This window comes from Fringilla coelebs (genome assembly GCF_963513975.1).
Source record: "Fringilla coelebs genome assembly, chromosome: 8".
Classification (NCBI taxonomy): Eukaryota; Metazoa; Chordata; class Aves; order Passeriformes; family Fringillidae; genus Fringilla; species Fringilla coelebs.
In genome coordinates this window covers 4256368-4280991 of record NC_140066.1, presented here as the reverse complement: position 1 = coordinate 4280991, position 24624 = coordinate 4256368, and the positions used below count along the sequence as shown (strand labels likewise).

At 55.0% G+C, this 24624-nt stretch overlaps 1 protein-coding gene across 1 annotated transcript; it reads right to left on the bottom strand.

The window, feature by feature from the left end:
- On the bottom strand, positions 1-23583 carry PALD1 (phosphatase domain containing paladin 1). The gene is made up of 20 exons (XM_084210242.1): positions 23467-23583; positions 16721-16920; positions 16488-16590; positions 16126-16305; positions 15881-16045; positions 15629-15789; positions 15423-15498; positions 14702-14850; positions 14520-14616; positions 14299-14403; positions 11821-11916; positions 11163-11297; positions 8989-9105; positions 8298-8477; positions 7639-7836; positions 7226-7366; positions 6600-6671; positions 6351-6491; positions 2544-2699; positions 1-201 (listed from the first exon to the last, which is right to left on the bottom strand). Exons 2-20 carry the CDS (start codon positions 16906-16908, stop codon positions 52-54), a joined length of 2610 nt encoding a protein of 869 aa, XP_084066368.1. The 5' UTR covers positions 16909-16920; positions 23467-23583; the 3' UTR covers positions 1-51.
- Between the last annotated feature and the right edge of the window lie 1041 nt (positions 23584-24624).

Below are 24624 nucleotides of genomic sequence, written 5' to 3'. Positions count from 1 at the left end.
TTTGGGGAAAACAGTCTTTTCTGCTTCGCTCTTCCCCCCAGGGGCCCCGTCCTACACGAAGTCCCCGCGGAAGGGCCGGGACGTGGCGCCCTGTGCCTGCCAGCGGCCCCGCAGCGTGCACAGGGCTCGGCCCTCCAGGCTCTCCAGCTCCGGGAAGCCCAGCTGGTTCAGCACCTCGTAGACCCCAGCCACTGCTGCCACCTGGAAAACAGAGGGACAAGGGACACTGGATCCCCCTCCCACCCACCCCGGGGATGCTTTGACCGTCGCCCCGGGGATGCTTTGGCCGCCTCCGGGGTGAACATCCTCCCCCATGCCGGTAGCAGCACCCCCTTCACCTCCCCCAGCCTCTTTCCAGCCCCAGTTTATCCATTTTCTAAGCCTCTTCCTTGCTGCTGGGGTCAGCCATCGCAGGGTTTGTTGGCTTTGGCACCCTCCTGCCAAAAAGCTACAATGGCGCCTTGTTTTTGCTGAAAACGCGGGGATTATGCAGCGGGAAGGGGCGCCCCGGGGGTCAAAGGCTCCTTGTATCCACAGGTTGGGTGTTTTTCCCTCCCCTCCAGCAGGCAGGGGGAGTGGGGAGAGGGGGGATGGAAACCCCACACACAGGAGATGTGGCATTAAAAGGGGCAGCACCTATTGGGGCTGCACTCAAAAAAGATGCAGCGCTAAAAGATGCTCCAGGAAAAGCAGGGATAGAGGGCAGATGTAAATCCAGGTGCTGGAAATGCAGCCCCAAAAGCACTAAAGGTGCAGCCCCAAAAGGTGCAGCACTAAAGGATGCAATCCCAAAAAGTTGCAGCACTAAAGGATGCAGCCCCAAAAAGTTGCAGCACTAAAGGATGCGGCCCCAAAAAGTGCAGCACTAAAGGGTGCAGCCCCAAAAGGTGCTGGTTTAAAAAATAGAGCATTAAAGGTGCAGCCCCAAAAGGTGCAGCACTGAAGGTGCAGCATTCAAGGATGCAGCCCCAAAAAGTGCTGCTTTAAAAAATACAACATTAAAGGATGCAGCCCCAAAAAGGTGTAGCACTAAAGGATGCAGCCCCAAAATGTGCAGCCCCAAAAGTGCAGCACTAAAGGATGCAGCCTTAACCAAAAGGTGCAGCAATAAAGGGGCAGCAGGAAAGGATGCAGCCCCAAAAAGTTCAGCATTGAAGGTGCAGCCCCAAAAGGTGCAGCACTAAAGGATGCAGCCCCAAAAAGTTGCAGTAGTAAAGGATGCAGCCCCAAAAGGTGCAGCACTAAAGGTGCAGCACTAAAGGATGCAGCCCCAAAAAGTTGCAGCACTAAAGGATGCAGCCCCAAAAGGTGCAGCACAAAAAGTTGGAGCAATAAAGGATGCAGCCCCAAAAGGTGCAGCACTAAAGGATGCAGCCCCAAAAAGTTGCAATAGTAAAGGATGCAGCCCCAAAAGGTGCTGGTTTAAAAAATACAGCATTAAAGGTGCAGCACCAAGAGGTGCAGCACTGAAGGTGCAGCATTCAAGGATGCAGCCCCAAAAAGTGCTACTTTAAAAAATACAACATTAAAGGATGCAGCCCCAAAAAGGTGCAGCACTAAAGGATGCAGGCCCAAAATGTGCAACCCCAAAAGTGCAGCACTAAAGGATGCAGCCTTAACCAAAAGGTGCAGCACTAAAGGGGCAGCAGGAAAGGATGCAGCCCCAAAAAGTTGCAGTAGTAAAGGATGCAGCCCCAAAAGGTGCAGCACTAAAGGATGCAGCCCCAAAAAGTTGCAGCATGAAGAGATGGAAACGACAAAATAAATTAAAAAAAAAACAAGTGGAATCACAGGGTACATCGATGGAAGTAATACAATAAAAGAATAAAAATTAGGATTGAAAATAGTAAGATAATAAAATTTAAATAAATTTAAAATAATAATAATAGTTATAATAATGATAATAATGATAATAATGATAATAATGATAATGATAATGATAATAATAATAGCAGCATTATTAAAATTGCCATGTCCCCATCTTCCCCTTCTCCCCCCTGACTCTCCCTTCACGCAGAACCCCCCAGGCACCAGCACACACACCCCTATGCCCCCCACAGCACTTGTACCACCTCCAAAGTGCCTTTTCCAGGGAAATTTACAGCCCCCCTCGCCAACATTCCCATTCAAATCAATGAATCCCAAATAAATCTGGCACCTACATCCCCCCCAAGAAGGAAATATGGGTCATTTAGGGTCTCTTACCCATTCCACACGGACATTTAGGGTCTCTCACTCGACCCCCATTCCATTTTTCCCTTGGATATCCAATGCCACCATCCCACCCTCCCACCCCCTGTGCCACCTGTCCTGGCCAGGCAGGTTTGGCTGGTGGGAGAGCTTCCCCTCCATGTGGTGGGATGCCAGTGCCAGAGGCATCTCCAGTGGCTTCCCATGAGAGCCACCAAGCCAGGGAGCAAAGGGATGCAGGTGATGCCCCAACAAGCCCAGAAATGGGGTGTAAGTTAAGGATGGGCTCCTGCTTCCCAGTAAACTCCTGTATTCCCACACAAGCCCAAGCTGGCAGCCTGGGAAAGCCTCACCTCACGCATCCAGAGGCTGAAGGGCCTCTGCCAGGAGTCCTTCTTCTCCAGGTGCAGGTAGGTGTTGAAGAGGATGAGGAAGATGTAGCGCTCCAGGTACTGCAGGCTCCTCAGCTGCAGCGTCCGCGCCTCCCTCTCATCCTTGCTCGACTTTCCCTGCAAGGAGCAAAGCCTGCCTGAGGCACCTGTGGCACCCCCAGGGGAGCTCCTGCATCCCAGCCTCAGACACAGCCCTGGGAGAAGCCTTTCCTCGTGGTTTCCAGAGGGTAACAACATTCCCAGAGCTCAAAAAGAGGTGAGGGATGGCTAAACGTGGCGGGGCAGGAGCAGGAATAGATAGCCAGGTGAAAACTGTACCCCAAACCATGAGTTTTTGGATTGTAAAGCACTAGCCCAGGAAAAAACATCTCCTTGGAAGGCATTCCCACCTGGATTCAGCCTCTGTTTCCAGAGGAAGAGAAGAGAAGGAGAAGAAGAGAAGGAGAAGAAGAGGAGAAGGAGAAGAAGAGGAGAAGAAGAGGAGAAGAGAAGGAGAAGAGAAGGAGAAGAGAAGGAGAAGAGAAGGAGAAGAGAAGGAGAAGAGAAGGAGAGGAGAAGGAGAGGAGAAGGAGAGGAGAAGGAGAGGAGAAGGAGAGGAGAAGGAGAAGGAGAGGAGAAGGAGAGGAGAAGGAGAAGGAGAGGAGAAGGAGAGGAAGAGGAGAAGGAGAAGAAGAGAAGGAGAAGAGGAGAAGGAGAAGAGGAGAAGGAGAAGAAGAGGAGAAGGAGAGGAGAAGGAGAGGAGAAGGAGAGGAGGAGGAGAGGAGAAGAAGAGGAGAAGGAGAAGAAGAGGAGAAGGAGAAGAGGAGAAGGAGAAGAGGAGGAGGAGAAGGAGAAGAGGAGAAGGAGAAGAGGAGAAGGAGAAGAAGAGGAGAAGGAGAAGAAGAGGAGAAGGAGAGGAGAAGGAGAAGGAGAAGAAGAGGAGAAGGAGAAGAAGAGGAGAAGGAGAAGAAGAGGAGAACGAGAGGAGAAGGAGAGGAGAAGGAGAGGAGAAGGAGAGGAGAAGGAGAGGAGAAGGAGAGGAGAAGGAGAGGAGAAGGAGAGGAGAAGGAGAGGAGAAGGAGAGGAGAAGGAAAAGAAGAGGAGAAGAAGAGGAGAAGGAGAAGAGGAGGAGAAGGAGAAGAAGAGGAGAAGAAGAGGAGAAGGAGAAGAGAAGGAGAAGATGGCCATCACATCTCCCAGTACTACTTTATATATATAAATTATAAATATGTCTCTTGTATGTTTTACATATATTACAGTGCTCATGTGATTGTTATTTCTATTTATTGTTTTATTAGATGTTGTATGTAATTATACAGTAATTTTTATCGCCGTTATTTTAAGCCCTGCATGCTGGCCTTTCTAGGAATTAATAAATACTAATAAATCAGAGCCCTGATCCCACAGGCCACCCCTAAAAGCAGCAATTCCTCACTCCACCTGTGCCCTTGGGAAAAGGTGTCTTCTCCACTTGTGGGTGCCAGTATTTGTAGAAAGCAAATCCTATAATCCTGTTATTTATCCTGGTACTGTATTACCCTACTTATTTTTCATTCTATTATCCTATTATTTACCATGTTGTTATACTATCCTACTTATTTTTTATCCTCTTATTTATTGTTTTATTCCATTATGTTTATTTTTCTTTTGTTACTTCTCATTTTATTCTATGATCCTATTTAATTTTCTTCTATTGCTCTATTACTTCTCATTTTATTCTATGATCCTATTTATTTTTCTTCTATTATCTTATTATTTGCCATCTCATTATCCTATAATTTCTCTTTTGTCCCATTGTTTATATTTTCCTACATTTTCCTATTTTTCCTCCCCGTTAGGGGTGGGAAGAGGTCAGAACAAACCAAACCAAGCCCCCAAAACACTTTCCCTTCCCTTCTGTTCAGCCAAGCAGGTGAAACTCCCCCCATGGCCATTGTAAAGGAGGGAAAGCCAAAATTAAATTAAAGTACTTATCCTGAATAAAGGTAAATTAATAAAAAATAAATGTGACTATAAATAATTAATAATCCCTACATCTGCAAATAGTTAGGTCTCCAGAGGTTTTCTCTCCCAGCTCCCCAAAGTATGCAGAGGATCTCAGGAAGCAAACCCCCAGGAAGCTGCAGATGTTCCTGGGTGATTGAACATTTTGGTTTTTCTTCCCTCCATCGATCGTTGGCGGCCATTAATTGCAAACACAGATCAGTGGCAGCTGGAGCAAGGGATGCAGTGAGGAATTCCCTGTGGGATGGGGCACAAAGCACCCCAGGAACAACACCAGGCCCTGGGCTCTGCCCTTCCAAGGCCCTGTGATAGAGCTGCACAGGTTTGGAACATCCCAAACCTGGTTAGAAATGATCCTTTTTCCTTCCTCATCATCTCCACAGAGTGAGACAGGGCTGTGGAGCTCAGCTGGCCATGGATGAGTCCATTCCCAGGGGCAGCTCCCTTTCCCAAAGCTGAATCTCCTTCCCAAACTCTGAGGAGCCAGAGGAGCCTCCGGGGCTGGGAGTGGAGTGGGACAGAGCAGCCCTGCCCTCTGCAGGCTGTGCCTCGGGATGGGATAATGGGATAACGGGATGATGGGGTGGGATGCAGGACAGCAAGGGACAGCACAGGATGGGAGGGTGACAGTGAGCACAAGAGCCCTGCTGTCACCATGACATTGTCTGAAAAGTCCCTTCACCAGGACTTCTTCTCCTGAGAAACCTCAGAAAAGAAATGTAAACAATAATTATCTGATTGCTTGGGAATGTGCTCTGGAGATCGTTTACCAACAGGAGCATCTTTGATTGGTCCCATGTGAATTGTTTTTAATTAACAACCAATCTCCATCAGTTGTGTTGGACTCTGAGGAGTCCATCATTCTTGTTTAGCTTTCTGATGTATCCTCTCTCTTTCTTTAGTAAGGTTTTTAGTGTAATATTTCTTTTAATATAATAGAATATCATAAAATAATGAATCAGCCTTCTGAGAACATGGAGCCAAATTCTCATCTCTCACCTCATCCTGGGGACCCTCCCAACACCCCACCCTGGCACCTCTCTGGTGACACCCTAGAGACCTGCAGCCTGAGGAATGACCTGTGTTCCAGATTTCAAGGCAAATTGTATTCTATTTGCCATCTGCATGGCAGTTGTCTTCTGTTCAGTGGGCAGTTTTCCTTATCTCTTCCACAATCACTCCTCCCTCTGGGGGGACACCTGCTGATAACAGGCCACTGAATGTCCCCGCATGGCTGATAAGAACTGCAGCATCCCATTGGGAGCTGTGAGCCCAGAGGGAGGAGCCAAGCATTCCTACCTGGATATAATCTGGAGATTCTGGAACTCCAGCACAGCTTCTGCACTGGATCTTCAGAGGAAGAGCTGCCTCTTCCCCTGGATCTCCACCCTTTTCTACCGGATCCCTGCTCCAGCAGAACCACCCCTGGCACTGCAGGAGGGCTGCAGCCACAATTCCAATGGCACTGCTGCCAACACCCCGACCCACAGAGTGTCAGGTTGAGTTCTGACTCTGTCACTGCTGTTTTGGTTTACTGCATTGTTCATTTTATCCTTTTATTTTCTTCCCTATTAAAGAAGTGTTATTTCCTGCTCCCATATTTTTTACCTTAATTTAAAATTCATAGCAATTCAGAGGGGGGGGGTTTGCATTCTCCATTTCAGGCGAGGCTCCTGCCTTCCTTAGCAGACACCTGTCCTTCCAAACCTTTCCAGCCCAGCTTTGGCAGGTCCCAGAGCCGGGGTGCAGCCCCTGGAGGTGCCCAGTGCCCAGGGGAAGGCTCACCTGGCGGAAGGTGCAGATGATGATCTCCCGCAGGTGGTAGTGCATGGGGGTCATGGTCTCGCTGACCGTGTCCAGGGCCATGTCCACCTCCTTCTTCATCCGGTGACCATCAGGCAGGAGCTGGACCACCTTCATCACCACCTGGAGCACAGGCAGCAGCTTCACCAGGAGCCTCCCTGCCTTGTCCCACCGCCCCTCCAAACAAGCAGCTGTGGCTGGAGGGAGCACAGGGAGAGTGCCAGGACTCACCTCGAACTCCCCCTTGGTATACTTGGCGTCGGGCACACTCACGATTTCCTCCTCACTCATCTCAGGGATGCCCTGGGGTGGCCAGAAGGGAATGAGTCATTATGGGCTGCACAAAAATCCAGCCCAGCAGGACCCCCAGCATCCCCCAGACACAGAACATGGAAATTTTATCCAGCCACGTGTCTGGATAGACAGAGGGCTGTTCCAGGCACTGGCACAGGGTGCCCAGAGCAGCTGTGGCTGCCCCTGGATCCCTGGAAGTGTCCAAGGCCAGGCTGAACAGGATTTGGAGCCACCTGGGATAGTGGAAGGTGTCCCTGCCCACGGCAAAGGGGTGGAACGAGATGAGTTTTAAGGTTCCTTCCAACCCAAACCATTCTACCATTCCATGCTCTCCCCTGCCTTTAACCCTTCATGCTGGGAAGGCAGCTCTCAGGAAGAAGGTAAAGGCTCACCAGGGACCCACCCAGACTTCTGGAGCTCACTGGCACAGCAAATGCCAACATACAGAGTCCTCCCTGACCCTGACCCTCCTTTCAGCCCTCTGGCTGTGACACAGCTGCCATGGGCTCTCCAGAGCTTCCCCAGGAAGCCCAGCAGGGGCTGTTGCAGCCCGCTGTACTCACGTTGAAGTGCCACAGGGTGAGCACAGCGATGACCATGGCCGTGGTGGTCCTGCCCCGGCCGCTGCAGCAGTTGAACACGAAGGCTGCCTGAGAGTCCTCGGCCAGGGCGCTCTTCATGGCCTCCAGCAGCCGGTCAAAGTCCTGCCAGGATGAAACCAGTGGGTTTTTAGGGATGCAGGGCTTCCTCACCTTGGGGTCCCCTTTGTCCTACAGCCTCCAGGTTGAACTCCCTGCTTCCTTGCTGCCAGATCCAGCCTTGCCCACCTGAAGGCACTCAGCCTCTGCATACAGCCCCTCCTGGGGATCCCCCCCTGCCCCGGCAAGCACCCCACCAGCACTGAGCACCCAAGGGACATTCCTGCACAGCATCAGGGCCGGGATGGAGGCAGCAGCACCATCCCCTCCCTGGGTACCTGCTCCTTGGGAGCACAGAAGTCGGGGATGGGGATGCGGCGGTAGGTGAGTCCCTGGCAGGAATTCTTCTGCTGGCTGAATATCTCCTGCGTGGTCAGGCAGCTCTTGAACATCTTCATCTGCTTCTCTGACTCCAGGTACACCTCCAGCCACTTCTGGCACTTCAGCAGGTCCCCCTTCAGGGCAGCCTCCAGTTTCTGCAGAGGAACGAGAAACCCTCACTGTAACACCCGCCCCTCCCAATTTTTAATTAGGATTTTAACCACTGTTTTTAGATGCAGGTGAACACCCCAAACCCCACACCAGGTCCTGGCCACCAGTTCTGCCCAGGTCCCTCTGTGTTTGATGGGAGCATCATTTCCCACCACACCAGGCAGCTCCTCCAGGCAGCCACGCTGCTGCTGGCGGCCCCCCTGCCTGTCTCCCCTGGAAATCCAGCTGGGAACATCCGCTCCCCTTTGCCCAGATGCCTTTTACCCTTGCTCTCAAGGCATGCTATAAATTCTTCCAGGGTAGATCTCTGCTTTGCTCCCTTGTTCCCAAAGGAAAACAAACCCAGCAGCTCCAGAGAGCGAGGAACTATGAAAGCAGGAACTATGAAATCACCCCTGAGGGTTCCTGGGAACCTCCACAGCACCCAGCACCTCCCAGAGCTCACCTCCAGCTGCTGGGGCGAGGCAGCAGGCACGGGGATCAGCTCCTCCAGGAGCCCAGGCTCCCGCAGGGTGTAGATCTGCTCGTTGCCCTCCAGGACCGCTTCCTCCCGGAGGTTGATCCAGACAATGCGGGAGTGCTTCCTCTTGGCATCCGTCAGGTACCTCAGCACGCTGCCCAGGCTCTGGGGGAAAGGTGGGCAAGGGTGATGGGAGGGCTGGGAGCCACCGTGGGGTCCCTGCCTGTCACATTCACGTTTTCTGGAAAAATTCCTTTCGCCCAGGATTTATCTCCTGGGAAGCTGAGAAGCCTCAGAGAAAAAGGAAAACAGTAATGATCTCATCTGCTTCTCCTGTGTTTTGCTCATGTGGAATGTGTTTGGAGATTCTTTATCCAACAGGTGATTGTTTCATTGGATTCTGCTGTGAATTGTTTTGACTCTTTGGTCAATCAGTGCCAAGCTGTGTCAGGACTCTGGAGAGAGTCAGGAGTTTTCATTATTATCTTTTTAGCCTTCTGTCTGTATCCTGTCTGTATTCTTTAGTATAGGTTAGTACAGCATTCTTTAATATAATATAGTACCATAAAACAATAAATTATCCTTCTGAGAACATGGAGTCAGATTCCTCATTCCTTCCTGCCACGGGGAACCCCCCAAATCCAACACCTGCCCCTCGTGGGACGGTGTCCCTCACCTTGGAGCTGGGCTGTGCCGTGCCATAGACGGGCATTTTGGGCACCCTTCGGAAGTTGGCCACGCTCATCTCCTTGGCGGTGCTCAGCACATCCGGGCAGAAGCGCTCATCTGCCACCTGGAACAGAGCAATGCCCAGGCAAGGGATGCCCCTTCCCACCCTCAGCTCTGCAGCACCCCACAACCCACGGGCCCTGCTCAGGACAAGCCCCCAGACCCTTTCAACAGCAGCATCCTGGGCTCAAAGCTGCATTTCCAAGGTGGGACAGGCTCTTTTTGCAGCACAAGGCACCAACAGCCTCCTCCACCCCACCCAGAAACCACGGAGCTGCAGCCCAGGCTCATGTCACAGGATGCTCCAGACACATCCACCTGCACAGGGATGTCTGGCCACACATTTATTATCCTCAGGTGGCTCAGGCTGGAAAGGACTTTAAAACCATCTAGCTCCATCCTTGCTGAGGGTGCCAGCAGGAGCTGCTGGAGCCAAGAGCCCACCACACCTGCCCTACAACAGGGAAACCCTTGGTGAGTGCAGCGGGGGGACAAGGAGAACCTCTCATCCCCCATTCATGTGGCAACAGAAGGAGTTTATTCTCAAGCCCTTCTTTATAAAGGACATTTGAAAAACCAGGTCTGGATAGCTCATAGGTCTGGTTTTTTACTCTCCCCAAATCCTGGACCAGTGACATGCTGGCAGCTTAGGAAGGAATGTAATGGTTGAAGTTCCTGACAGTCAGCCCAGGGGATAGTTTATGGAGCTGGCTGAGTTGAATTAATTTGCCCAGAACAAGCCAGCTTGTACTGTGATATAATGTGGTAACACCTCCTCCTTTTTTCCTTTATTAAAATTGCAACCTGCTCTCTGTCATCCATCTGCAAGGGTGTTGCAGTAAAGTGGAGAAATGATAAGAAAAAGGTCTCAAAAATCAGGCCTGCTCTGGCTGGCCTGTCATTTCTTCTAAGTCAAGCCAGCCCTTTGCAAGTTCCCATGTGAAAGCAGCCCTGGTGCGAGCAGTTTGTTAGCATAACAATCTGTTCTTGGGTAAAAGACAACCAGCACCTGTACAAACTGTATTTACACAGTTAGACAGAAAAATTAAAACTACCTCTCACAAACATGAGAGGTAATTGCATGTACACACCGGGGGTTCGAGTGACCAATCAATACAGGGTGACAACTTGTGAATAACCAATATAATAACTGGCAAGAAAGCTCCTGACCAATTGGAGTCCCGCACAACGTCAGTAAAACTGTACAAAAATGAGTTATATGGCTTAAGAAGGGGCTTTTTCCCCCATGAAGAAAATGGAGTCTGCATGATTGATTCCCAGACAGGGGCTCTTTGCAAACTGGCTGACAGAAGACAGCATGGGTTCAATCTGCATGAGACCACAGGTGACTGGAGCTGCAGCACTCACCTCTAGGAGTTAGGTGACAGCTTAGGCTAGCACATCACAGCCTTAAAGGGGTTTTAAAGGGCTTCTCCCAGCCCTCCACACTTCTGTGAGGGTGAGCACCCCGGGAAGGTGCTGCTTCCACCTGTGCAGTGCCCACCTGGAACCCAGGACATCCCTCTGGCTGTCCCTGATGGCTCCAGCCCCTGCCAGGGGGCTCAGAGACCTTGGCACAGAGCCCAGGACACCTGTGACTTTGATTGTGACCCATGGAGCAAATGACCAGCTTTGTATGAAGAATTACAAGTCAGGAGAGTTTAAGTAGAATAACAGTTAGTTTGTCACAGGGTGAAAAATAGATTTTTGGGGTTTTTAGAATGGGGGATCAGGGTCCCAAGATGGAGGGATTTGGGTGTGCCCTGTCCTCCTTCTTTGTTCTTCCTGGCTTCCGTCTTCTGGGTGATGGTGGCACTTTTGGATTGGTTTAAGGTAGGAACTCACTGTCTAACACAGGAGATAGGTAGTGGGGGGTTATGGTAATGTACAAATGGTTTTTAGTATAAAAAGATAACACTGCCCTAAGTGTGCCTCAACCCGACCTGCCAGACCGACCCGCGGTGCGCCGGAGAGAAAGAATGTCACAGATCACAAACAATGAACAACCCTGAGAAGGAGACCAGAGGAATCCCGACTCCTCCTTCCCCTGCCAGGCTGGGAACAGAGCCCTCCCAACCCGCCTGGGTCCCTGTGAGCAGCGGGAGCCCCGGGAGCACTCACCAGCACGCGGGCGCCCTTGGTGACGAGCTGGGCGCCGACGGTGAGCTCGGCGCGGTTCATGTCGGCCTGCAGCCGGTACAGCTCCGGGCGCCGGCACATCCACCTGCTGAAGCTGAGGGCAAAGCCCAGGGGGTACTGCCGGGGGGGAGGCACCATCAGCCTGGGCTCTCATCCCCCTGCCCGCCGCCCCGCCGGGAGAACCTGCCGGGAGAGCTCCAAGGGGATGCCGCGGTTCATTTGGGGGATCCCCCTAAGCTGTACATTCAGTGGGAGCAGCAGGCAGGCAGAGAGACCCCTCAGGGCTTCTGAGGGTGCTGATTATGGGGGTTTATTGGGGGTGCCACTGCCGGGAGCAGTGTGGCTTCTGAGGGAGGGAGAGGGAGAGGATGGGGGGAAAAGCGCCGAGAGCGAGCCTGGTCTCCCTCACTTAACAGGGAGATTCGACTTGGGTGCAGAATAAGCCAGTGGGATTACAGACACACGACACTTCAGGGGGGGATCACAGGCTTGGAACAAACCCCACATTTTGACTTTGGAGGGGTGAGGCAGAGCACACCATTTAAATAAAATGTAACACCAGAGGGGGATGTCCCTGCCCTCCCTACACAAAAAAAACCAGAGGGCAAGGAAGGTTTTGGGTTGTTCTGGCGGTTCCTACCTGCTCGTGAAGGTAGTAGTTGAAGGCAATCAGGTAGAAATAGCGTTCGAGGCTCTGCAGAGTCCTCTGGAGGAAATACTCTTTGGTGCTGCTCCCCTGGAAGCAAAGGACAGGGAAGGTGTGATGCTGAGTGCTGACCAGCCCTGCAGCCCCCAGCAGAGCAGGAGACTGGGAGACAGCCCTACAGACACTTTGGATGAATTGGTTTTATGTTTTTTTACAGAAACATTTCCAGTTTCCTATATTAAATGATGCTCAAAGGCATAAATTCACATTTCGGCTCAGAACAAAAGCTTTCCCTTAGCACAAGGACACACCTGGAGCAGTTCCAACCACTCCACGCTGTCACAGGGACACACTGTCCAGCTGGGACATTCAAACCCAAGGGGATGGGTCTGGAAAAGGCGAGGTCCTGCCCCCATTCCAGCCATCTCCATGGCCTTTGGATGAAATGCTCAGGAGAGGGCCCTGTGCCAGCCACACACCCTGCAATATCCTTCAGTACCAACTGTCTCCCTTTTCCATGTCCAGAAGCATCCTGACACCAATGTTTCCAGCAAGTTTTCCTCCTCTTTATCATCACCTCCACAACCCAGCATATTCTCCACCACAGCTATCCCCTCCCAAGGAGGAAACTCAAACCCTCGGGATTTTCCGTAATTCAAAAACCTCATGGTGGGAAGGGGCGGGGGGTGTTTGTACCTCTGAGCATCCCATCCAACAAATTAACCTGGCACCAGGTAAGGAACACCCAGCATGGCATCCACAAACACCCCCAGAGAGCCTGTGGAACCCACTTTCCCAGGATGGAAAACCCTGGAAGAGGGAAGAGCTGTGTCCGGGGTCAGCTGGGCGAGCGGGGCTTGCTCATCCCTGACACGCCGCGGCTGACTCATGAATATTTACTTGTTCTCCACAAGAGAGATCCGGCCTGCAGTCATTTATCAAGAGGAAAGGCAGTGGGATTTGCTCTGGAAACTCAAAACAAAAGCCTGTGGGGATGGAGCCGTGCCAGGTTTGCCGACAGCAGAGCGGTGCTGCTTCCCAAGCACTCGGATTCTGGCAAAAAAAATCCACCCCAGAGCTCCCACCCGAGGCAGACCTCCCAACAATTCCCCTTGAACAGCCTGTGGGTGGAAAGGGGAACCATCCACTCGTCATTCAGCCGTGGAAAGCCAGGTATTGTGTGAGTCTGGCTGCTCAGCATCCCACACCAGGATTCACCTGCACCTCCATCACTTGAGGGCTTAAATCTCCATTTCTGCCGCCCAAACCCAGGCAGAAACCCACAGACATCATTCCTCCGTGCCCAGAAAAGCCCTTTTTCCCCCCAGAACCAACCAGCTCACCCAGCACCACTCCAACACAAAGAAGTCCAGGCTGGTTTTCCAATGACTGAGCATTATCCCCTCTCCCCTCCTCACCTTCCATGCGCCCCCAGCACATTTTCCTGGCCCCTTGCCACTGTTTAAACCTGCTCTTGCTCCACAAAGACTTCAAATAAACACTCCTTGAGGCTTATTTACGGCAGTCCCCAGCCATTTGTTTTCCAGGAGCCCAGGATGACACAGAGCAGCTTTCCCCAGCAGGGAGAAGTCAGGGAAAGGCTTCAAGGCAATGGGAAAATCCCCTGTGCCATGCCCAACCTTCCCCTGCTGTACAAGAGAACCTGCCAGCACACAAAGAGCACCCAATCCACCCTAAAAGGGAAGAGGGGAGAATAAAATTTGGGATTTGCCACTAGGCACCGAAAAAGTGACTGTAAATGCCTTCTTTCCTTCTTTTCCTGTTGCTTAATCATTTTCATGGGTTTTGTTGCCACAGGGCACCTGGTTTAATACTGCTCTTTACAACCAGCTCCAGCACTTCCACTTCATGCTCAACATTTAAATGGGAAAATTAATCTCCAAAGAAACTGGGATCAGGGCAGCACTTCCACCTGAGCATCCAACCTCCTTCCATCACCTGCTGAGGAGCCCCCTGGTTGGGCAGGGAAGACCCCGGCTTTCCAGCATGGAAAGCCACCCTGATGGCTCTTCAAAACAGCAGGAAAAAACATAAACCTACATCCAGAAAAGCCTGACCTTGGGTGACTATATTTGTAATGATCCCTCCCAGCTCCCAAGGACTTTTACCATCCAGGCTGCTATCGATTTTCCAATTTTAGAGCTGATGAAATCAGGGCACAGGATATTATTTGCCCCCAAGGTCATCTACCAGAAGCAGTAGCAAAGCCCAGACCAGTCTGTTTTCCCCCAGTCCCAGCCTGCTCCATTTTATGGCTTTTAAAACAAATGAGGGGGGGGAAAAAAAAAAAAGAGACACTCCACAACCTTCCAGGTTTCATATCTCTGGGAAATCTCCAGCTCGCAGGAAGCTTTGGGTTTCCAGAATTTACATTCTTCTCATCCCGGCGCAAAAACAGCTCCATAAATTTCCCGGCGCCCACGGCTCGCACCCGAGCCCTCCTCCAATTACCTGGATCTGATAGTCCTCCCCAATCCCTTCCAGCTTCTTCTTGTACTCGTAGATGGCTTCCTTCATGTCGTGCATCTCCGAGCAGGAGGCGATGGCACCGTCCACCTCGGGAGGAGCGAGAGGGAAATCGCTCCGTAAGCCTCGGATCTGGGGGGGAAACTCCATCCCTCCCTCCCTCCCTCCCAGCCAGCCTGCTGGAGGGTTCACCAGCACCCCCTTACCTCCTCCACTATCTGCTGGCCTTTGGGGACCATCTCCACGAAGGTCTGGATGACCCGGAGCCTGTCCCTAGGAGATGTCTTGGGCAAGGGGGGAAAGCTGCGGTGGGAGAAGGAGGAAATCAGACCAGCCCCAGGGGGAATGGGCACGGCCCCAGCCCCACCCTGGGGGCTGCTCCACTTACTCAGGCTTCTGGGCAGCCCCTCGGTGGTGGTGGAGGACCAGGGTGCCCATGGCCATGGCCAGGTTGGTCCTGCCCACGCCGGTCTGGCAGCCGAAGAGCAGCGCGGGCGGGGGTCTGCCGGGGTCCCGCAGCAGCAGGCTGGGGCTCTCCTAGGAGGGAGGGACACAGGGATGGAGGGATGGAGACCCCAGGAGAGTCAGGTCTGCCCCATCAGTGGCTGGGATGGAGGCCCAGTGGGTGGCATCACCCTTTTGCTCAGGGGATGGAAAACAGGACAATGGGCAGCCCACCCACTGCATTTCCCTGGCCGGTGCCCTCTCCATCCACCAGCCTGTCCACTCCACTGGAGGTGTTCCCACAACTCATCCCCAGCCCACTGAGATTTCATCTTCCAGAATGTTGAAGAAGAAAAAGCAGCTCTGACGTTGACAACGTTTTCACCAAAGGCAGATCTTTCCTGACAAAGCCACTTAGGGAAGAGCTGCCTGGAGGTGGCCAGGGATGGTCATTTCTAGCCAGGGGTAGAACTGCTGGACAACATGGATTTCTCCAGCAGGATCCTACAGCAAAGGGAGCGGGATGTGCAGGCACAGGCATCCTCTAACAGGCAGAGCCAAGGAAAACCAGCAGATGCTCTCAGGTAGCCGTGGTCCCCGCACAGCACAGAAGCAAACCCCACCCCAAGGAGGCCCCAAGGACCAGGCGCTTTCCCTCTGCTCACCCTGAGGCAGCGGATGAAAGCATCAAACTGCTCCTCCAAAGGGGCTCCCTCGGCGGGCAGGGGCAGCCGGTGGTACCTGCCGGGATGGGGACAGCCCTGGTGAGGACGGCACCACGGAGGGGCTCCATCCCCACCACCACCACGGGGATAAGGGGTGCCGAGAGCCCGGAGCACGCGTGAGGAGGAGGAGGAGGAGGAGGAAGGACCTGTAGGAGGGCTGGAGGAAGACAGGCCTGCGATAGACCTCGTCGGTGACCTGGATGTCCTCGTCACAGTGCACGCGCACGGCGTGGGGCTCGTCCCGCAGCCGCTCCAGGTCGTTGTACACGTAGTAGACGCTCTCGCTCAGCTGCGCGAAGTCGCGGATCTACGGCAGACCGGGGGAGCCCCGTCACGAGCCCTCCCCTGGCCTGGCAACCCCCGGGATGTGCGCACCCCCTCCTCCCGCCCCAGCTCACCTCCTTGCGGATGGCCAGCTCCAGGCTCTCGGCCCGCACGCCCCGCTGCAGGCGCTGCAGGTTCTCGTGCAGGTTCTCCTTGCCCCGGGGCGTGTAGGACACAAAGTCCCCCTCCAGCCGCAGGAACACCACGGGCTCCTCGCGGACGCAGAAGAAGACACATTCCTGCAGACAGCGGGGGAGAGGCCGTCTAAAAGCTCTCCTGGGTTTTTTTTTCCCAGCCTGGCTCCCACCCTCCCACCAACCTTGTGGCCTTCTCTCTGCAGCTTCTGCAGCACGAGCTTGAAGCCGTTGAGGCTGGGCTGCCCCATCCCGAACACGGCGTATCCTCCCTTGGCCTGCCGGAAGTTGGGAGCGCCGCAGCTGCCAGTAGTGTTCAAGACATCTAATTTTCCATACACATCCCTGACCATGAAGTATTTCCCCTGCAAAACATCAGAACAGAGAAGGTGGGATATCGGTGGATCTGAGCCAGGTGGGACTTCAACAAGTAAAAGCGGCTTTTTCTACGTGATCTTCAAAATGAGCCCCCCTAAAGAACTCCCAAGGTCCCCAAAGCCCAGGCTGAAATGAGCTGGGTGATGAAATGGGTGGCAGAGATGCTCACCTGCACCAGGTAGTGCTCCAGCGTGGCCTCAGAAATGCGTCCCACCGTGTAGTTGGCCTTCAGCAGGTCGTCGTGGATCTGGAACTCCTCCCTGCAGTTGTACCTGCAAGAGCCACAGGCACACAGGTGGGCAAAGGAAAAAAATAACAGCACAGGGCAAGATGGAAACCAACCCCAATATTCAGAGAAGAAGGTGGAGAAACCCAGAATTTTGGAGGCTGCTGGGGACTTACGTGATGACGACGGGCGCCACTTTGTTGGTGATGATGGACTTGGCCTTGCTGTTGTGGAGCCCCAGGGTCTGGAAGGAGTGGATGCTGAGGGAGTGCTGGTCCTCCATGCTGCCGTCTCCCGGCGCCCGGCTCTCCAGCGGGGATGCCGAGACCGCCTGCTGTGCCGCGCTGGCCGTCGTACCCATCATCCGCGGGCAGCTCTGCCGGGATGGGCAGGGAGCAGCAGGGAGGGAAGGGGGAAAGGTGAAAGGACAAACAAGGAGGTAGGGGAAGAAGTAAAAGGGAGGAGGAATTTATTTCTCAGCCTGATTTGGGATGGGAAAATCCCAGGCAGGCACAGGGCAACCCCCAGCTGACAGCCAGCCAGGGAGGGAATGCTAAGCCAGCCCTTTCCCTCCCGCTCCCACAAAAGGCTTTCTTCCTGCCTGCCATGCAGCTTGGCCATCGGGGAGGTGAAAGTAGGGCTGAGGAGGGAGGGGGGGAATGGAGGGCGAAATGCTGGATCCGGTCCCTAAAATCTGCTGAGTCAGCACATGGCACTGCACAGAGCCCCGTCCCCTGCTTTCCCAGCACCCACAAACCACTCCCGAGTCCCTCCCCACAGGGAAAACTCTGGAACAGGGAGCACATGTCACTGGCTGTTTGGTGTGTGCCAGCAGCCGTTCGTCCCCATCCCAGGGGAGCACCCAGGGCGGGCAGGGACCCCAAAGGCAGCCCCTGCTCCATCCCCAGGGAGCTCATCCCTGAACAGGGATGGAATGAAAAAAGGGCCAGGCCTGGCGGCGGCCAGGAGCATCCCGCCACACTCCAGCGGGCTGGGACAATGAGCCGACTGTCTGCGCCAGCCGGGGCCGGATCCCGGCTTCCCAACAAAGCCAGGGATGGCAAAGGGGTAGCCTGGAAAAGACAAGGAATCTGCCCACTCCTAACGAGACAGTCCCCAGTAAAACCTCCTTTGTGCTGCATGGGAATAACCCTGGCAGCACCCTTTGTACCTGCTCCGGGGCGATGCTGAGCGCCAGGAATACCGGGAATGGCTTTAACCCAACCCTACAAACCCTTCTGCAGCTGCTCCTCCTGCCTCACAGGCAGCACAGGATCAACCCCTGCCTGCAATCCCGGCGAATGTGATGCCCCCAGCAGCTGCAAATGCTTCAAGTGGGGGGAAAAGCCTGCGGAAAATGTGCTATTTCTAGACCGCTGTGCCCAGGCACACATTTTGCCCTCCTCCCCATCTTCCTTCCCAGCTCCACGGAAAACTTGTTGCTCTACTGTGAATTTTCTGCACCATTAGGCAGCCTGGTTTCTTTTACACACAAGAGCAGAGGGGGGGGGAAACAAAAACAGCTGTTTCAGGCCACTGCCATTTCTCCAAAGTTGCCTTGAGTGTTTCTTTCATGGAAACACTGTGAGGGCAAAAATAAAGCAAGGAAGAAAAAAAAAATCGGGAGGTTTTGAGTGTTTCAGAGCAAGTGCTCGAGGCTTTGGAGAGCTCAGGCAGCAAGCAGCAATGGGGCATCCAGCCAGGATGCTTTTTTTCCCTAATCTTGCTCAGAATGGGTGCATCTTTTCAACAGTGGGCTGGATCGATCCCTCTGGGTCTGCTCCAGCCATCCCCATGCTGCAGGATGGAGATTCCACCCCCCAGCTCCTAAGCAGGCAGCTCCTGGATGTCTTTTGTCCTTCTCCCCTCCCCACGGACACCCACTCTCACCCTAAAACCCCCAGGGATATTTTCTTTTCCTGACAAACCACACCAAGAAATAACAGGCATAAAAGACGCCGGGCAGATTTGGAAATTGACTTTCAAACCACAAAATGAACGGAGAGAGGAAATCACATCTCAGCTTCTTCCCCTACTCCCTGCTTAGGCTGGGCAGGCAAAACCAAGCAAGAAAAGTACCGAAATTACCCAAAGTGGGTGCTGAGGGAAGCCAAGGGAGCTGCTCTAAAAAGCCACGGGAAGAGGGGAGCGCTGGTGTTATCCAAATGGGAGCAGCTATTTACTGGTATTGCTGCCTCTGATGGGAGCAGGGTGATTTACACCAACCCCCCAGTGCCCACTCTGCAAGCTGGGACACAAACTGGGATGGGTAGGGAAGCAAAACCCTACCCCAGGAAAACAGATAAAATGATCTTGGCTGAAAACTTGACCAAATATTGCTAGTGGCTGCAATGGGAAGAGATGCAATGAAGCCAGCCAAGGGAAGCAGGAGCCCAGAGCCCATCCTGGCTGGGACCAGGATGGATTAGCCCCAATATCATTGTTTTCCCCATCACTGGCCACAGCTGGCAAGCACCAGGAGATGTTCCTGCACTGGAACAGGACACCCAGAGAAGTTGTCGATACCTCTCAAAGTGCTCAAGGCTGGATGGAGCTTGGAGCAACCTGGTCTAGTGGAAGGGAGGTGGAACAAGATGATCTCTAAGGTCCTTCCCACCCCAAACCACTCTGGGATTCTGTGATTCCAGGTTAGGAGGCTGGGAAGCAAGCCACGTGGATTTAACGATGTCATTAGCCATCAGCTGGCGTGGGTTGGTTTTGAGCATCCCTTCCCTTTCACCATACTGTATTTGGGGGTTTCCTTCCTAGGAGAGAGAGCACACAGAGACAACATCCCCCTGGCCTCCTTTCTGCACCTTGCCCTTCTTTTTTGGGGACAAACCCCAGAAATATTCCCTCAGCCAGCAGCTCATCCCTCCACAGACCCCAAAGCCAAGCCTACGATCAATCACGGCCAAGGCTCCTGAACAAAGAGCCCATTTTCTGCCCAGCTGCCAAAAGAACCAACACCCTGCACGAGGGCATCCCACCAAACAAACCAGCAGTGTTCCTCTCCAGGTGTTCTCCCTAAATTCAAAGCACCGCCAATTAATTATTCCTGCTGCCTAACGAGAAAGCACAGCCTCCGGGTGGGCAGGGCAGAAGTGCTTCCCTTCCCCTGTTTCAAACCACCCAGCTCTGCCAAGCCTGCACAGGGAATACCACAGGAGCCACTGGGAGCATCCCAAGAATTCCACCGGAGCATGCCAAGGGATGCTGTGCGTGCGGATGCCGCCGCCTCTCCCACAGAAGTCACGACGCTGCCCTCCATCTTCCCACCTCTCCCACCCTCCACCCGGCCCAGGGGTTATTCCCACACCCGAGGACCTGGAGAGGACTCAAAGCTGGAGCAAACAATGGACTAAATATAGTGGGAGGTGGTCAGGCTGCAGCTGCAGGATGCATCTGCCCCGGCCACTGCACCGAGGAGGAAGCGTGCACTTGCCTGGCCGCCTCATTGTCAGCAGGAAATAAATCAAATCAATCTCCTTCCGTGCATCCTCGAGATGTTTTACAGCTTTTAAAGCTCCCCTAAATGAAAAGCAAAGCCCTTTGGGAAGAAGCAGCAGCAATGGCAGCGTCCTCCTAATGAATCCATCCTGCCTCGGTGTGGGGCAGCCCCTGTGGCTTTTCAGCATGGAGTTGGTGTGGATGCATCCTCAAGGGAGCCAGGGGCATCCCTGGAGCACTGCTGAGCCAAGCAGGGAGGCAGGAAACACCTCAGGGCAGCAGGAAGCTCTGGTGTAGCCAGAGGGGCATCACTGGAGCTGGGAGGAAGCAGAGCTGGAGCTGAGCCCCCCGCCCCGGTGTGCTCTTTAACCCTCTTCTTCAAAAAAAAAATGAAATCACGCACAAACAGCTTCTCTGGGACAGCCTGGAGATATCCCAGAGCAAAGGCTGCATGGGAACCAGGCTCCTGTTGTTCCAGGTGATGCCGAAAGGAAGCGGCTCGGCTTCTTAAAAGCACATAATAAAACAAAAAATAAAGGTGAGAAAGAGCACATTAAGCTGCAGATGGTTTGGAATGCGCTGTCAACCCAGCGAGCTGCGAGGGTAAAACAAGGCAAGGAACCAAAACGCCTCAAATCAACCAAAAGCGCTTTTCCTGCAGCCACGGGCAGGAAAAGGCCCTGGAAAGGCAACTTTGCAGCAGACAGCCCTGTTTTTACAAGCCTTGACTGATTTATTAACATCTTTAAAGGAGCAAAAGCGACTGCCCTCCATCCTCATGAGCTCCTCGGAGAGCCGGTGGTGATGGCTGAAAATATAATGAAACAAGCAGCATTCTCTAGTCCAGAGGATGCTGCCAATCCCCCCACCAGCATCTGCCGAGCACCACAGTGTGGGATGCCTGCCCCCAAATCCAAGCAGAAGCATTCAGAATAACGAGGGTCAGGCATTTCACACCCCCTCCCCAACATGCTCCTGGTTTTGGGCAGAAAACCGAGTGCCCCATCCCCATCCTCCGTGTGACCAACTTGGCTTTAGTTACTTGACTTGAAACCCCCCACCCTGAAGCCAGATAAGCTGTTGGACACCGGGAATGGAGGAGAAAAAAAAGTCACCCCAGAAATGGGGATGCCAATGCGCTCCCCACCATGAGGAGGATGCTAGTATCCATTGGGAATGGCATCCAGGCTGCAGCCCTTCCTCACAAACCTGCTTTGCATTATGAATCAGGTTAATTATAACCTGCCTTGCTAAGCACAGCCTGGGAGGAATAACCTGGAAGTGTTGGACGGGGCTTGGAGCAACCTGGTCTGGTGGAAGGTGTCCCTGCCCACGGCATGGGGTGGAATGGGATGACCTTTAAGGTCCCTTTAAGTGGCTCCAGGCCCCATCCTGCTGCTGTTTGGGCAGGCAGGAGATGCTTGGGCTGCCTGCTGCTGAGGTGAGGGGTTTGTTTCATCGAGGAGGAGCAGCAATGGAAACAGGAACAAAGCCCCGACTCGGAAGCACCAGCGCTGCCAGCTGTGCCGCCAGCGGTTTCAAGGTCTGCCTGAAGGGTTTCCTTCCAGTAGCACAAAGCAAGAACAAAACAAAAAGCCGTAAAACATGAAGATAAAGGCCGGGGGCATCTCCAAAGAGACCTGTGGGCAAAGCTTTTGTCCAGCCCCCAGCCTGCCAGGAAGCTCCGCAGCCCCACACCCAAACCAGACCTGCCAAGCTTTTCCCCGCCGAAGGTTCTGCGGTGTGACCCCGCTCTGGCTGCCGGGGGGAGCAGGGTGTCCCCAGGGCTGGGGAGCTCAGCCTGTCCCCCCCAGCACAACCCCGGCCTGGGCAGTGCCACGCCGAGCCGGGAAGGCCAGGGCTGTGATTTTGTGCTATTCATAGCTAACCACGGCTCCCCTCCCAGCGAGGGCAAGGCAGCCGGAGCTGCGGGACGGCTCCTTTTACACGGGGCCGGGAAGCGCCGCAGACCACACCTCTGCCAGGACAAGCAGCACCTTATGCCGGGGTGGGATGCAGCAGGACTCGGAGCTCACTGATCTCCTCTCCCCCCCGCCCCACACCCCGCTCTCTTAATAAATCAAGCAAAAAAATTAAGCAAAAAAAAAAAAAATCAATCAAGCAAATCCCAGGGGAGTTTTGCTCGCAGCAGAGACCTGCCCGTTATTTTTAGGCTCCGTGCAAAGACATAATCACTTCCTGCCTTCCAGGAAGGAAATGTCCCACCGCCGCTGCCTGGCTGCCTCCTCCTCAGGCAGTGCCTGCCTGCTCCCAGCCCAGCCACGCCAAAACCCGCTGTTGTCCCCCGTCCAGGGCAGAAAAACAAGCTCGGGGTGCGAGGGGTGCCACGGCCGGCAGCGCTGCGGGGATGCTGCCTCCCCCAGCACTGAGAGGATGCAGCGGGCAAAGGGCAGGGAAGCAGGTCCGGAAAAGTCCGGCAGCCATCGGAAACGCAGCCTGGATGGGGTTTCTGGAAGTTTTCAGCCCCGAGGAGCTGGGCAGGAGCTCAGCGGGTGTCCCAGCCTTGCTCCCGGGACATCCCCCCGGGTGACTCGGTGCCACAGGGGCTGGGAGCCCGGCGGGCTCTGCGCCATCCATCCCCCCACGTGCCAGCGGGAAGGAAGCCCATCCCAGCCTTCCCGCTCCCGACATGGGAGGCTGCCCTGCCAAACCCCAGACCTCGGCTACATCTGCTCCTCTTCCTCCTCCATCTTCATCCCCCGGCCATCCCGCACCCCCCCGCTTTCAGAGCCGGCTCCCCGGGCGGCTTTGGGGGTGCGAGGGAGGCACGGCCAAAAGATGCAAATCCCAAAACTCACTCTGGAGCCGCAGCAGGCACGGCCGGCACCGGCCGACAGCCGGGCTGGGCTCCCAGCCCGGCGGGGCTGGCTTCCAGGCCGAAAGAGGGAGAGAAAAGCCCCTTTTAAATAGGAAACGCAACTCAAAGGCAGGAGAGGTGGGAGGATGCCATCCGCGGGGCCTCAGAACTAGCGATCCATCTATTTTCCAGAGGTTTGAAGCCCAGCCTTGGCTCCGGATAAACCCTCCTCGCCACGGCGGGGGCACCTCATGGCCACGCTGCGGGGTCCGTGCTCCAGGGGCAAAACAAACCTTCCCCCATTGTCCCGCCTGCCTTGGCTTGGGGGCACCCCCCGGCCAAGAAGCCCCCCCGGGTGCCCATCACGAACCCCCCGGAGGGCGGGGGGCACCCTCGAGGGCTGCTCCCGCCCCCTCCATCCCCTTCCCACCGCACCGGACCGGGAAAAGAACCCCCAGCACCCCGGGGAGGGCATGAGAGGGGCAGCCGGTCCCGGGGGTGGCGGGAGGCTGCCCGGGACCGGGATGGGGCGCGGAGCGGGGCAGGATGCCCGGCGCCGGGGCTGGAGCGGGGGGAACACCCAGTCCCGGGGCTCGGGGGGAGAATGCCCGGCTGGGAGAAGGGGGATGCCCGGTCTGGACGGGGATACGGTACCTGGGGGGCTCCGGGCTCAGCTGCCGCGCCGGGCCGGCCGCGCCGTCGGGCGCCCCATGGGGGCGGCGGGAGCGGTGGCGGGAGCGCAGCCCCGCGGCCGCGCCGACCGCCGGCGCCTCGGCGGGGGAGGGACCGGGGCGGGCACCGGGACGGGGCCGAGGGGCGTCCGGGACCGCCCCCGCCTCGGGAACACGCCCCCTGCACCGCCCCCTGCCCCGCCGGGACACCCCCGGGGCACGGCAGCGGCACGGCGGCGACACCCGGCAGGCAGCACCCCCCAAACACCGTCCCCGTCCCCTTAGGGACCCCTGGCACGCAGCCCCATCCTCTCGGCGACACCCGGCAGGCAGCACCCCTCAAACACAGCCACTGTCTCCTTAGGGACCCCTGGCACGCAGCCCCATCCTCTCGGGGACACCCGGCCCGCAGCACCCCCCAAACACGGCCACTGTCTCCCCTTAGGGACCCCTGGCACGCAGCCCCATCCTCTCGGGGACACCCGGCAGGCAGCGCCCCCAAACACGGCCACTGTCCCCTTAGGGACCCCTGGCACGCAGCCCCATCTCCTCGGGGACACCCAGCAGGCAGCACCCCCAGCACGCTGATCCTTCTCTCATCTCCTGGTGACAAACCAAAGAGGGGTTGGGACAGAGAGGGGACCGTCCGATGCCACCACCCCAGCCAGGTTTGCAGTTTTGGGGGCATCAAGGCACTGCCGGCGCCTCTCAAAGGCAAAAAGTGCTTTTTCTTCCCAGACGTGGGACACAGGGATGAGTGTGGTGGAAGGCCAATATCCCACCCAACCCTGCCCTCTGGCAGTTCAGAACCATTCCCTCTTGTCCTGGCACTCCACAGCCTTATCTAAAATCCCTCTCCAGCTCTTTTGGAGCCCCTTTGGGCACTGAAAGGGGCTCTAAAGTCTCCCTGGAGCCTTTTCTTCTCCACGTGAACACGCCCTGCTCTCCCAGCCTGGCTCCATAGGAAACATCAGGGCACTCCCAGGTCTCGGAGCCATCCTTCCTTGCTCAGGCCACTCACACTCCTGGGAAATAAGGCTGCTCCCCACCCACCCAGCACCCACCAGGGTGCCCTGTGGTGGGCTCTTGCCATGGCTGCACCAGTGCCAGCAGCTCCAGCACCCAGCTCTGCTCGGAGTCA

Coding starts and splice junctions, on each gene's coding strand:
- PALD1 (XM_084210242.1), bottom strand. CDS start 16,908: ATGATGGGTACGACGGCCAGCGCGGCACAGCAGGCGGTCTCGGCATCC. Junction 14,851..15,422: donor CTTTCATCCGCTGCCTCAGG/GTGAGCAGAGGG, acceptor CCTCCCTCCTAG/GAGAGCCCCAGCCTGCTGCT. Junction 11,298..11,820: donor ACTACTACCTTCACGAGCAG/GTAGGAACCGCC, acceptor CCCCCCCGGCAG/TACCCCCTGGGCTTTGCCCT.